Source organism: Melozone crissalis, unplaced genomic scaffold (assembly GCF_028551555.1).
Source record: "Melozone crissalis strain CALT ecotype California unplaced genomic scaffold, PUWL_Pcris_2 ptg000036l_1, whole genome shotgun sequence".
In the NCBI taxonomy this organism is placed as follows: domain Eukaryota; kingdom Metazoa; phylum Chordata; class Aves; order Passeriformes; family Passerellidae; genus Melozone; species Melozone crissalis.
The window spans coordinates 961,825-975,659 of NW_026535814.1; the positions used below are offsets into that span (position 1 = coordinate 961,825).

The 13,835-nt window shown below is 35.7% G+C and overlaps 1 protein-coding gene across 4 annotated transcripts in view; it reads right to left on the bottom strand.

Moving 5' to 3' along the window:
* Positions 1–13,835, bottom strand: part of TMEM161B (transmembrane protein 161B) — a 48,930-nt gene that overhangs the window by 22,234 nt on the left and 12,861 nt on the right. For all 4 annotated transcript variants that reach the window (XM_054283336.1, XM_054283337.1, XM_054283334.1 and 1 more), the window contains exons 4-8: positions 9,988–10,085; positions 8,166–8,322; positions 3,408–3,559; positions 2,836–2,896; positions 985–1,125 (exon numbers count right to left, since the gene is read on the bottom strand). In XM_054283336.1, coding sequence (XP_054139311.1) covers positions 985–1,125; positions 2,836–2,896; positions 3,408–3,559; positions 8,166–8,322; positions 9,988–10,085 — 609 coding nt within the window. The remainder of the gene's footprint in view (positions 1–984; positions 1,126–2,835; positions 2,897–3,407; positions 3,560–8,165; positions 8,323–9,987; positions 10,086–13,835) is intronic.

The window sequence follows — 13,835 nt, forward strand, 5'->3', positions numbered from 1 at the left end:
AAGAATTTTAAAATAGTGAGAACTATAGCAATTAAGAACTAAGGAGTTTATCTGTCTGGAAAGAACAGATTAGGAAGTGACTCAGTCACAGTCTACACACAGACAGAAATGCAACAGCAGATAAAACAATCCAGTAGCTGGCTGCTACATAGAAAATTATATTGAGTGCAAGTGTACTCAATGCTTATAAATTACCAAGACTGATGGACTCACTTCAAACAGATTAATTTTTAAGCTGGGCATTCCTGAAGGGAAAGGAAAAAAAATGCAATTTGAACAAAAATTATTTTCCTACTGGAAAACATAGTGATTCTCTTAGGAAATTTACCACACTGAATACCTAAACTGCCCTATGCTGCAGAATCTGTCATTATCATGTACTAAACATCAACAGTCAAGATCTCTGAAAGCCACTTGGAGTTTCACCCTCTCAACCAGAGAATGTTCAAGAGAAATAGTTAAATTGGACAGAACATTTTACTACCAAATGGAAGGGCGGCAGAAAATGAAAATACTCCTTTAAATTGGTATTAACATATGACCCTAATTAAATATTCTGGGTCATTTTTGCATTTTATCCTATGCTAAATTTATTAAAGGAATAATTCCCATCTGTAAGTGTGGGTGAAAAAAAACAGTCTGTGGTCATATTTGTATTTCCTAAAGGTTATCTTAACTTCTGGAAAGACATGATGGTGGAAAGAAAGCTGGGCACAGAGACATTCATGGTGGAGTTTTTGCAGGAGGAAAGGAAAGCTCCTTTAATTGAGACTCTTAATTACAAGGCAAAGAATGTAACAGACTGGCAAAGCACAGGTTGAGCAGAAAGTGGCAGGTGGCAAATCTGCTCAAGATACAAAAAGCAGGCAGCAACAGAAGTCTTAAGTCACTACCTTCTTGTTGGAATAGTTTGCTTAGACATTTTTAGACATAAAAGATTTAAGACTGAGTAGCATATACCTATTTGCATATATTTTCTCTTACTGTGTTATTTTTTCTGTAGCTAAATTCAGAGCATCCAGATGCATTTGAGCCAGTCGCAAGCCAGGGAATGTCAAAAAAGCACCAACAAGTGAACACAGAACAGCCAGGAACAATTTGAAGGTTAGTTTAGACACAGGACCCCTAAAAGAAAAGAAAGGAAGTAAGCATTTTCTTGCTGAGGACGTTGGGGCAGCGGGGAGTATCAGAGACTGCTTTCAATCCAACAGTATCTAACATTTAATAAAAAAAGCCAACAGTATTCTATACACTTCCTCCAAAATACTAGCATTATTAAAAACCAATTAGGAATTAAATTTTTTAAAAATACTTTCAAAACCAAATCAAATAATCTATTTATTTCCTAGAAAAACAGAAAACCTAATTTACTGACTGTGAGATATTAATTTGTTAGTATAGAAGAAAAAAAAGAACAATTTTATATTGTAATTAGCAACAAATTACATAACAGAAATAGCTAAAATAGAATGAATTTCATGATTGTGTTTTTAAGAGGAACAGATGTTTCATAAGTTTAACTGCTTGAAGACAAAATGGATACTTTATTCTACCATTATCCATTAAAAATCTCTATCAAACTGTTATTACTGCAACTTTTCACAGATTTATCTGAAATGTACACATGGTCGATAACATGTCTCTTCTAAGTGATTAATATTGTACATAAGAAAAGCTACAGGAAAAGTATCTATGATCAAAGAAACCACAGAATTAATCACATAATTAACAAAAACAGGTTTACACAAAGAAAAAAGAGAACAAAACAAAACCCTCAAACAAACAATAAAACCATCATAGCTACAGTGAAATGTAACTAGCAGATCAAATAGGAACAAAATCAAATGTTGTGATTCAAATGAGTTTCAGATCCTTTCTTAATCTATGTCACCTAAACTAACAAGAGACACCATCATTAACTCGGGTACTGCTAAAAAAGGCAAAGCACTGCAATAATTTATAACTAAACAAACAACATGAAAATGAATACAGAAGGTAGTGACTTTGCAACAGTTTAGGAAAGCATATTAAAGAAAGGCTAAGAAACACATGGGATTCAGTTAATGGTTTCCCATGAGTTTATTCATAAATTACACTGATCTAGTTTGAGGAAGCTTCTGTTCCTCAAAAATAAAGATATGCCATGGCTTCTGCATGATACTTGAGACCTACCAAGCAAGACATTCAATGTGCTCCCAGTGATGAAATGGTCCCTAAATTTTAGCACACAAGTATAAGGAACTGTAACAGAAATCCATTTTGCAATATACATAGCCTGCTTATTGTGTATTTATGTAATATCACAAGATATGGCATGCTCCTTTAACAGTCTATATGAAGCCTGGATGCCCTGTAGCAAGCAGATGTTTTTGCATGACAGGAACACAGCTATAACCTGAAAACATGAATAACACAATTTATTCCTAATACGAAATTTAACACAAACTCCATCTTGTAGCTTTTGCACACTCCTCCTCTTACATGCCATAGGAATGACAAAAAATATTTCTCTATTTAAACAATCCTTTTTGAAGGGAAATACTGTGAAAAAAGTGTTTACAGTTTTGAACTATATTTTATGAACTACAATCAAAATGTCAGTAATTATCTCCATATTAAAATGAAAACTTTAATGCAACTTCAGTTACTTATGGGTACTTTTCAGATCTTTCCATTAATCTCTTTAAAGTGTTGTAGGGATTATAACCATGTACAAAAGCAAAACATGCAAGACAAAATCTTGCAAACAGAATCCATATGGTTCATAAATTCACATATAGACAGACAAGTTAAAAATTCACATATAAACAGACAAGTGTATTTTCAGAAACTTACTGGGATTCCAAACCTTGTTTTTCAAGAAACTGCATAGCACTCTCTGAGAAATTCGAGAATCCTGCAGGGACATATATATTTCTTTCATTACAGTACAAACAAAGAATCCTTTTTGTGAAATAAAACGTTGGGTAACAAGTCATTTTTTAAACAATTTTTCATATGTGTAACAGAGCTCTTTCATGTGCTAATTAGTTGGCACAATAAAGTAAAGCTTGATTAACATCTGTAATATTTGAACACTTCGGGAAGATGAAAAAAGATAACTTTTTAAATTCTTTTCCAGTAAGGGAGCTACACTTTACTATGGAAGTCAAAGGGGGCTAAATCTGTAACTGGAAAGCAAATACAATTAACAAAACAAACAACCTAGGCAAAAAATAGACTATTTAAGAGAACAGTAGGAAAAGATACAGGATATTATCTAGAATCTTCATTCCGAAGCAAATTTCCTTAGAAGCATTTAACTTACAGCATTCATTTTAACACAGCTTCTCTCAAAAACTCTGGAAATAATTTATTCAGATCATGCAATCACTACAGCTGTTTCAAACACTAAAGAAAGGAGTTACCTGATTCCAATCCAAACTCTAGATAGTTTTCTGTCACAATGAGTATTGCCATGGCTTTCACAAAGAAGAAAAAACCAAAGGTGACACAGACTGATCTTTCACCTCCATCTTCAACTTTGAAATAGTGCGTAGTCAATGAAAACAGTACCTTACTATGTAATGAAAAGGTCAAGGAAAATCAAGTTTGTAAAATAACAAAGAATCTTATAACTAAGAATTATAATATTTTATTCTGTTCATCCACAGGTTTGTTCTATGATGTGTATTTATTTCCTTGGAAGGTATTACGTGTTCAGTCGATTTCAGGTTAAATTACAGAACACATTAAAGCATAATAATCTCATAACGCATAGCCAGGAATACTCTGGAGTAGCGTTTTGATTTAGGCTTACTTATAGTAAGAAAGAAGACACATGAAAAGATGAACTTATATTTCTCCCCTTTCAGATAAATCCTTTTGTTTGGAAAATACTTTTAGGATCAAATCCAATCATCATCCTAACACCAGCAAGTTCACCACTAAGCCATTTCCTCAAGCATCCTTTTATCTAGCCCTACTGCCATGAAGACAAACATTTAAGACATCATCTGCTCTGTTATCAGGGTGTTTTAAAAATATTTTTAAAGTATTCTTTTTTACACATTTCTAAATCAGTTCTCAAGTGTAACAGATTAGAATAAACTTTTCATTATACACTCTTATTACTACGAACTGCAGTTCATTATAATTTAAATGGTACGCAATATCCAGCCCAGATTTAAATAAAGTATTTGGAGATAATTCCAGGCATTACATGATTTGAAAAAAATACAGACAAAAAGGAAAAAAAAAAAAGATTTTAAGTGTAATCTGTAGCACTTTTTCCCTCCACTATGCAATAATGCAGTTGAATTTGCCTATTTCTAATACTGAAATAATATTAATATGAAGAGTACATGAAAACATTTTTGGGGGTATCTATTCAGTAAAACATTTGAACAGTCATCAATCTCTCAAGAAACAATGATTATGCTTCAACAGGCAGCACACATTTAATATACACACTGCTGAATTTCATGTACACGCAGAAAGATTCTAATATGCACTATGTGGTCTAAGGACAGCATCCAGTAATTCTAATCTCATATAGTAACCACCTTCAGATCCCTCTATACTTTACAGAAAGAACTGATACATTAAAAGGAAGACTTAACTCATCCCAAAAAGAAGTACATAACAGATCATACAGACTGTGGTCTGGATGTTGTTTCTCTAATAACACATGCTTAAACCAAGGTTCTTTTTATAGCTAGCGGCATTAATCACAAATTGAAAACACCCTGAAGCTATACAAAGGACTCAATAAGTTTGTGATCAACAAACCTAATCTATCATCAGATTTATGACCCCCCAGATACTTTATGACTTCAAGTATGGATTGTGCCTGAAGGATTTGGAAAATTCAAAGAGGAAAAAGAAAGCATTCTAAAATTATAGTGCAGATCCATGGTTATGCATACTACACATGACCACTGCTCCTATTTTTGGGTTGGAGAAGATTGAAGCATTATGGCTTGCTTCATCACTTCCTTCATTGCAAGACCTAATATTCAGGATGTACTGAATGAATAATTTAGGAGTATTTAGTGCTAAGTTAATAGAATGCCTGCACCAGTTCCGCCCTTCATTTAGTTTTTTTTTTTGCCATAAGAGGCATTATAGAATTGTATACTTTGCATTTTGCATTTAGTTGCAGACATTGTAGAAATCATGGTATACCCTTTTACAAAAATAATTATATTTTTTAAACTACTGCGATTATGGAATTCTTTAATTTTATAGTTCATATGTTGAGGTGAAAGAGATCCATCTTCTGTTCCTACTAAAACACATGAAAACTCTGAATTCACAGAAGCAGAGAACATTCTGAGTTGGACGGGACCCATAGGATCATCCAGCTCCTGGGCCTGCACAGCATCATCCCCAAGAATCACACCATGCACCTGACACCGCTGTCCAAATGCTTCTTGAACTGTCAGGCTTGGTGCTGTAATCACCTCCCCAGGGAGCCAGTTCCAGTGATCAATCATCCTCCATGTGAAAACTTTTCCTTAACATTCAATCTAAACGTCCCTGACTTAACTTCAGGCCTTCCCTGGCCTAACTTAACTTCAGGTCATTTACTTGAATCCTGTCACTGGGCACCACAGAGAAGAGATCAGGGTCTGCCCCTTCTCTTCCCTCACAAGAAAGCTGTAGGCCGAACAGGCCAAGTGACCTCAGACACTCCTCATACAGCTTCCCCTCCCTCATTCTCCTCATGGCTTATTTAGACACTTTAATAGCTGAATGTCTTTCTTAGCGCAGGACAAACTGGCCAAGCTGGGCCAGTTTGCCCTCCTGGTTGCCAGGGCACTGATGTCTCACACACAACTTTCTGCCAACCAGCAGCACCAGTGCTTTTCTATGGCACTACTTTCCTGTTCCCTGGTCTGCCCATACAACCAGGGTTGCCCCATCCCAGGTACAGAATCCAGCACCTTCCCTTGTTGAACTTGGAATGGTTGGTGATTGCCCATATCTCTTTGGGTTTGATTTTGTTGAGGTTACTCTGCAGGGCCACCCTGCCTTCAGGGAGTCAACAGCTCCTCCCAGTTTTCTATCATCTGCAAACTTGCTCTGTATCCACAGTACAACTTTTCACCTTTTAACACACTGGCATGAAACAGAAGAAACACTTGTCAACAAAACACAAAATTGCTCTATATTTAACTTTGACATATCATGCTGACTGCTTTCTGTCAAAAATATGTAGGCAACCAAATTTTTCTGAATCTTCCATTATCATAGAATAATTTCTGGTCTTGACATATTGAGTTAGTGAGTAGTTGAGTAATTTTTAAGTATTCTCTGCATCCCAAAAGCCTGATGTCACAATACAGGAATGAACCCCTTCTGAAACCTCATCTAACTAGGTTCCACTGACCACAGGAATTGTTACCAATACCCTCTGTATTGTACGACTTCCTACAATATACAATTCACAACCCTGTTTCACCTAGAATTGCAATTACTATAGGGTTGTTTAAATTGATTACTCCTGAGATACAAGAGATGAAGCAAACAAGGCATTGTCACCAATAAATCTAAGAGTACATTGTGGCTTTTGTATTAGAAGCTTTTTTTTCCATTAGTTCTATTAAACTCCCCCTCATCCTTAAAAATCAGAGTGAAAGGTGTTGGCTATCTTCTGATTTTGAAACAGTAGCCACCTCTTTCTCCTTCCTTCTGCGGAAGCTAAAGTAAAATTCTCAACCTCACACCAAAAAAATTAAGGATGTGCAGTAACAATTACACATTACCTATACTATCGCTATGATACAATTAGAAGGTGCCCAAGAGCCAGACACTGATTTTCTTCCCACAGTAGACTAGAAAAACCACCTTTCAGACCATGGATCTGTTCACTGACATGTCTAAGGGCAAATACCTGATCTGGAAGTATGCTAACAGACATTCTTTTACCCAAATGTGAGTTGACCTTCTCTTCTAGCAAGTTTTTATACATTACAAGGAAAATATTCTGGAGAAATTCTATGATTTATGCTCCAGTATACTTAGAAAAGAACCCCTGTCCATGATATAAAGGCATCACACATTTTAATAATTATCAAGGACAGGCAAGCATGAAGCATATTCAGAACTCTTAGACAAATGTAACCAAACATTAGAGTTCAAGGTTTTATATAACACCAGCAGCTACTGCTGATATTACAAAACAACTGACCAAACCACAACACATTAAGAATCTTTAAAGCTGCCATTTATATAGAGGAAACAATTTTGAATATTCAAGACATTTATCAACTGTAACTTAGCATTTTATCTGTTCTCAGCTGCTGAAGGAGCAGAGGAGCTGTAGCAATTCACTTCCCAGTTCACCTTTCTATAACATGCCCTTTTAAAAGCCCTTATTCCATTCTACTGCTTTATCTCCAATCATATCTTTAAACTGTAACTTTCCTCCCTAAAGCAGGAGTCTGGATTCGTATATGGTACACAGTTAATTACCATGCAAGCATCTATGTGTGATAATGCCTTCTCCAGTAACATAAATTTAAAAAATTAACTGCCTCCTCCATAACAAAACAAACATTTTATGGTTTGATAATGCCTGTTTCCTAAATACTGCACTTCTGTTTCCCTCAGTTTCAGAGGTGAGTTTAGCTTTTCACAGAGCTCAGTTTCTACAGCTGTTTACATACCTTATTTTCTGTAAGAATACCTTGAATGTATTTTAAAATTATGAATCACACATGTATTTTTGCAGTAAATTAGTATACACATCACTGTGCTATTCTGATCAAGAAGTATCAGATTAAACATATTGAAAAAAAGAAGCACACTAAATTTCCAAACTTCTTCAAAAGCTGTACTTTATGTACATATAACCACTTCTGATTGCCAAATTGAACAAAATCAAGTTAGTTTAGAACCACTACATACTACAGATGAGCACTAACTATCTTTGCATACATGCATTTTTCTCCTAAATGGTCTGGTATTAATGTTAGCAAGCTAATGATACCAGCATTTGCAAAGAGCACGTACAGCGTATATATTATTTAACAATAGCATTAGCTTACAGGACCCTTTTTCCAAATGCCAAATATTTTTGTGTCCCGCCCATCAGTGGCATGGAGATTTATATGAATTGCAGAATTATGTAAACTATTCGGAACAGGTAGAGGGGGATTCAACACAACAGAAAAGGATACACTGCAAAACCCAAGACAAGCAGACACCACACTATGCTGATATTCATTTCTTGTGAGGGCTTCATAATGCTGTAGTAGACCTCTGTCACCACATACACAACTGTAGCTGCAACAGTGAAATCCACCAACCACTGATATTCTGGAAAGTAATGCAATGCTGAAAAATACATGTTTGTGAATGTTAAAGGTATGTTTTAAGGCAGTTACTGATATATATAGAATGGAGCAGCAATCAAAGAGGTTTTCAACTGTGTATTAAGTGTATTGAAGTCAAATTTAGGTAGACCAAGATCAACCAAGTGAAATGTAACAATGAAAAAGTTACTTAACAACGTGAACATCATTCTTTACTTCTGTCATCCAATACTTAATAACTACTCAAATTTATAAGGCTTCAGAGGTTTTACTATTTTATCACCTCAGTTTTTATACATTAACATCCTCAATCCAAAAAGCATACTTAATTTAGATTTCACAACACAGAGAGTAAGCAGTTTTCCAGTTGAGTCTGGCTGCAATTCCAGGTAAGAGGGTTTGTTTTGATCCTTTGTTAAAGATTGAAATCTCACTGGCTATCATTTATTATATTACAAATAAACAGTTCTATTTATTTTACAAACCCCCCCATTTAAGATACCTGATGGATTGCTCATCAAGATTTTGTTAATACATCCTATAAATAATCATTGTGTAAACTTCATTGTAAAAATTCTGGGAATCATACTGTGCTGCATATAGGCTAGATGTTATGGAGAGAGTTCCCATAGGTATTGGAAACTCCAAAGAACCATTTGTGACCACACAAATTGTCTCCCCCAAACACCTTCCCTACATTCAAAAGTGAGAAAACACTACTGAACGTTTGACTTGACTACAAGCTGCCTGTTGGCAAAGATACGAAACTAGGCAAACTTAAGTATTTCCAAGTCCTACACTTGTTATTTTGAAATAACAATCTGGTTAGATTTACAAACAAATTGTATATTTTATTTCTCAAACACAGTCAAACCCTACCTTGTATCATTCAGGTTGACAATTACATGACGTAATTTCAGGTAAGTAACACTAATTGAAACTTGTGAATGTTTTGTTTATTTACTTCAAAAACTTAATTTATGTTACACACATGCTGTCTCCTACAATTTAAACTGAGAATATACATCCTTTCTTTCTATATTTGTCCAGAGTACACATAAATACAAAAATGTGTAGAAGGAAAACATGTATCACATACATACTCATATGTGACCTTTCTGTACAGAATGACAGATTATTATTTAATAATCAAAAATTACTCATCTAAAAAATAATAGTCATACTTTCCACTTCCTTCAAAACACTTAATGCTGCATATTTCTGTACTGTCGCTTGCTATTTTTAAACATTTTACCTGAATGTTTGAGATGTACGGCTGAAAGGGCTTAGGTTCCAATACTACAGCACATACCCTATGTTAGATGAGCAGAAAGTATGACTTGACATCTACCCATTGTTATTTTCTTGCACAAAGTTAAAAACTCTATTTTGAATAGACAATTATCTGATTGTTTCAGTGCTGTCTCATATTGCTATAACTGATAAAGTTATGCTTTACATTGGCTGTCATCCACTCATTCTTTTCCATAACACTGCTATTAACTGTCACTCAGAGAACAATAAAGGAGACTGAGCCCTACTACCCGCTTTCTCATTTATGATCAGTTTTGCATTCTATTCATCCACATTCTACAAAAAACACATTTCAGCATTAATTACAAATACACACTTGATAGAAAGAAACAGGATATATTCGAAATAATGTATTATTGTTGCATATTCTTACCAATAGTGTCCCTTTCTGTTACAGATTTTGTTTCCAGATGAAGATCAATATCTTTTGGAATGGTTAAGGGTTTGTTTTCAATATGACCATTATATTTTCTGTAAAAGAAATAAATAAATAGATAGTACAAGCATAGGTATGACAAAATAATTTTTTTCAAAATAGAATGACATTTCAAATTTTAGAAAAATGCAGAATGTTTTTTTTTCCAAATAAAAGTATTTTTATCATTTTAACTAAAAGTAGAACTTCAAGTTAAAATCTTGGAAAACAACCAGATATGCCAATGGCTCCCATCTATAACTTGACAGACTCTGATATACTACTGTGGTACGGATTTAAATGGCTTCCAGCTGCTTCAATCTGAGCATGTATTGGATCAAGGTCCAGGAGACAGTTTATTTCAGTCCACTGATTTTATCTATTCAGAGCTACAGGGTGTTACCAAGTCAAAAAAAAGAAAAAAAAAAAAACCACTTGCATCAGTCCTTCTTGTCACAACAAGCAGGTACATCACATGAGCTGAACTAACCTAGATCTTTGAAACACCCAACCTACTAGCCATCAAGTGAAGCAATTTGAGGTATCTTTCTAATCTAAAAGGATGTGTATTTAGACCAAAAGGTGCTTTTCATCTGGAGCTCTCAAACTATACCAATATCATGATTTTCACTTCCCTGAAATTAAGTCATACTAGACGACTTTAAATTAAAAACCCAGCACACTCTTAAAAGAAGATTAACAAAGTTAAAGAATTTAATCTGGTAGACCAGCATTGGTAACTAATGTAAAACTTCCTTCTCACACTATTTAAAAAAAAATCATTAAAGGAGATCAGAAGATGTTTTGCTACATTAAAAAATCATACCTAAAACTTAAGACCTCTAAAAGGCTAGGAGAAAACAATAAACTGCCACATTTTACAATATCACCTCTGAAATTAGAAAAAGAGAGGTGGGTTTTCCATAGGAAAACAAATTACTGCAATATAACCATTAAAAAGAAATCAAATCAATCATGAACTTAGTTTTCAGGAATGCTTTCATCTCAGCACATATATGAGAGGAAAATACAAGCACAAAACACTAATAAAAATTTTCAGGTTATATTAATGGACAACCTATAGATAGGAATCTAAAGTATTACCCAAAAAATTCAGTTATGCAAATCTACAAAAGAAGTCTCAAACACTGCCCAAGGACTAGACTACCTGCAAGCTCCTGTGTACTTCCATGCCTGCAGCTGTACTCCTGATTTTTTTCCTACTACCTGTATCCAGGAGTACTGTCATCTTGAGTGAGATGAGCATTTTTATCACTGAAGCCATTTCAGATCAACAAAACTTGGTGTTCCTACACTTTAATTATCCCAGAGCCCCACAGACCAAGAGGCACAGACAGAATCTACCTAGGACCATTGAATGCTTTAGTTCAAAGTAATTCACAGTAGCTATGGACCTTTTCATAAGCCTAACAATTTTGTATAATTTGATAATTTAATTTGTATAAAAACCTGCCTAATATTCTTGTGTTCCCAAAGCCTAAAGTATGATACACTGAAGGGTAATATGTGCTGAATAAAATTAACTAAAATTTCACACTACAGCTGTTTCTAAGGCAAATTTTCAAGCAAGCTCCTTGTACCTCCTTTAACCATTTCTCTTTAAACTAGTTCAGACTGAGAGTGTATTTAAGGAGCTGGTATTTCCAAGACTATGGTCCTGACAAAGCAGATTCTTTATCCTGCAAAGTATTCTTTATCATGGGGAGTATAAAACAGATGCATCTTTATTTCTCTCACACTATCTGTTTCACATCTCCTTGCTGGGATGACTCAGAAGATGTACATTCCATTTTGTGCAACCTAGATCAGTAAATCCAAACCAACTCGACAGGAACAATTCCCACTTAACCATGGTTCTTCACAAACCATAGTCACTTCTTTCAAGGACACAGAGGTACACTCATTCATTAAAAAATAAATTATTATTCATTCAGCAGTTAAACAAGTAAAGCAAACAAAACATCATTTAAGCCTCCACATTACTGCTTCAGTTTCTTTGAAGTTTTATATTCCCCTTTGATTAACATTCACCATGATACAAACACCTACTACTACTACTGCAAAAGACTGGCAAGGCTGAGGAAAGGCAATAAGAGCAAAGGCACAATTATTATGTAGAAGTACAATTGCGTTTTTCAGTTTAAGGCTCCTACGCGTGGACTTAAACTTAAAATTACATAAATTAAGTTATTTCATATATGAATAAATACCACTGGTTACATGGATAATTATAAATTAAGTTCTTATTCACAATTATTTTGCTTCATTTTTGTCACAGAAAACTGTTAAGATAAAAAGACATTCTTAATTTTAAGGAATGTTGTAAAAAAAAATTACTACTTTACAAGGAACAACTTAACCCAGAGAATGGCAGTGAATGATGCTGCATCAAGTTGGCAGCTGGTCACTCATAGTGTTCCATAAGGCTCAGTACTGGGCCCCATCCTGTTCAAGATCTTTACAGATCATCTGGACAAGGGGATGGAGGGCACCCTCAATAAATTTCCAAACACTAAGTTGGATGGGAATGTTGATCTCCTGAAGGGCAGGAAGGCTCTTCGGAGCCATCTGGACAGCTGGATTGGGCTGACAACAATGGCATGAGGTTCAACAAGTCCAAGTACTGGTCCTATACCTGAGTCACAAAAACCCTATGCAGTGCTACAGGATGGGGCAGAGTCACTGAGAACTGCCCAGTGGAAGAGGATCTGGGGCTGCTGGTTAACAGTGACTGAACATTAGCCAGCATGGGCCTAGAGGGCCAAGAAGACCAAGCACATCCTGGCCTGTGTCAGACATAATGTGGGCAGCAGGACCAGAGCAGTGACTGTATTCTGTAGTCAGCACTGCTGAGGTCATACCTAGAATCCTGTGTTCAGTTTTGGGCCCTTCACAACCAGAAAGACATTGAGGTGCTCGAGCAAGTCCAGGGACACGGAACTGGGGAACGGTCAGGAGTACAAGTTAGATGAGGGGAAGCTGAAGGAGCTAGGGGCTATCAGCCTGGAGAAAAGAAGGCTTACAAGGAGCCTTTTTGTTCTCTACAACTGCCTGAGGGAAGGCAATAGGTCCGTGTGGGATGGTCTCTTCTCAAGGTCAACTAGTAACAGGATAAGAGGACCTAGCTTCAAGCTGTGCCAGGGGAGGTTCAGGATGGACCTGAAGAGGAATTTTTTTGTCGTGGAATTGGAATGGGCTGCCCTTCCTGGGCAGTATTTGGTGGAGTCTCATTCCTAGAGGTTTTCAACAAATGACTGATGTGGCCCTCACAGCTGCAATTAACATGTGATCAAAGGCTGATCTCTTTTCCAACCTAAAAGAGGCAAATACAATTGCTAACCATGCTGCTTAAGAGCTAGGAAACAGGAAGAAAAATTAAATTACAATTAACATTATATGAGCAGTGCACAGATTAATTCAAAACTTAAGACTTATAAGGGAGTTCATTCTGGGATAGAAGAAACAGAACTAGAAAAAACCTCCTGTGTTGCCAAAAAGAAAATCACAGTGAATTGTCTGGTTATAAACAAAGCCAATTTAGACATATTTCATTCAACATGGGCAGTTCCACCACCTCAAGATGTCTCAGTTCTTGATGCAGCTGTACTTTTGGTACAGCTGTTTGGAACTTCATGTCTGAATACCAGAAATCTATTTCCACCTTAAGCTGGTAAGACAGCTATTCCATCCCCTCAGTTGTCTTTTGATAGATTCAGAAAGCCTAGCTCTTTTAGCCCCCTTGAGTAAGACAGACTTTGTTTCCTGGATGATCCCAGCAGCTCTCT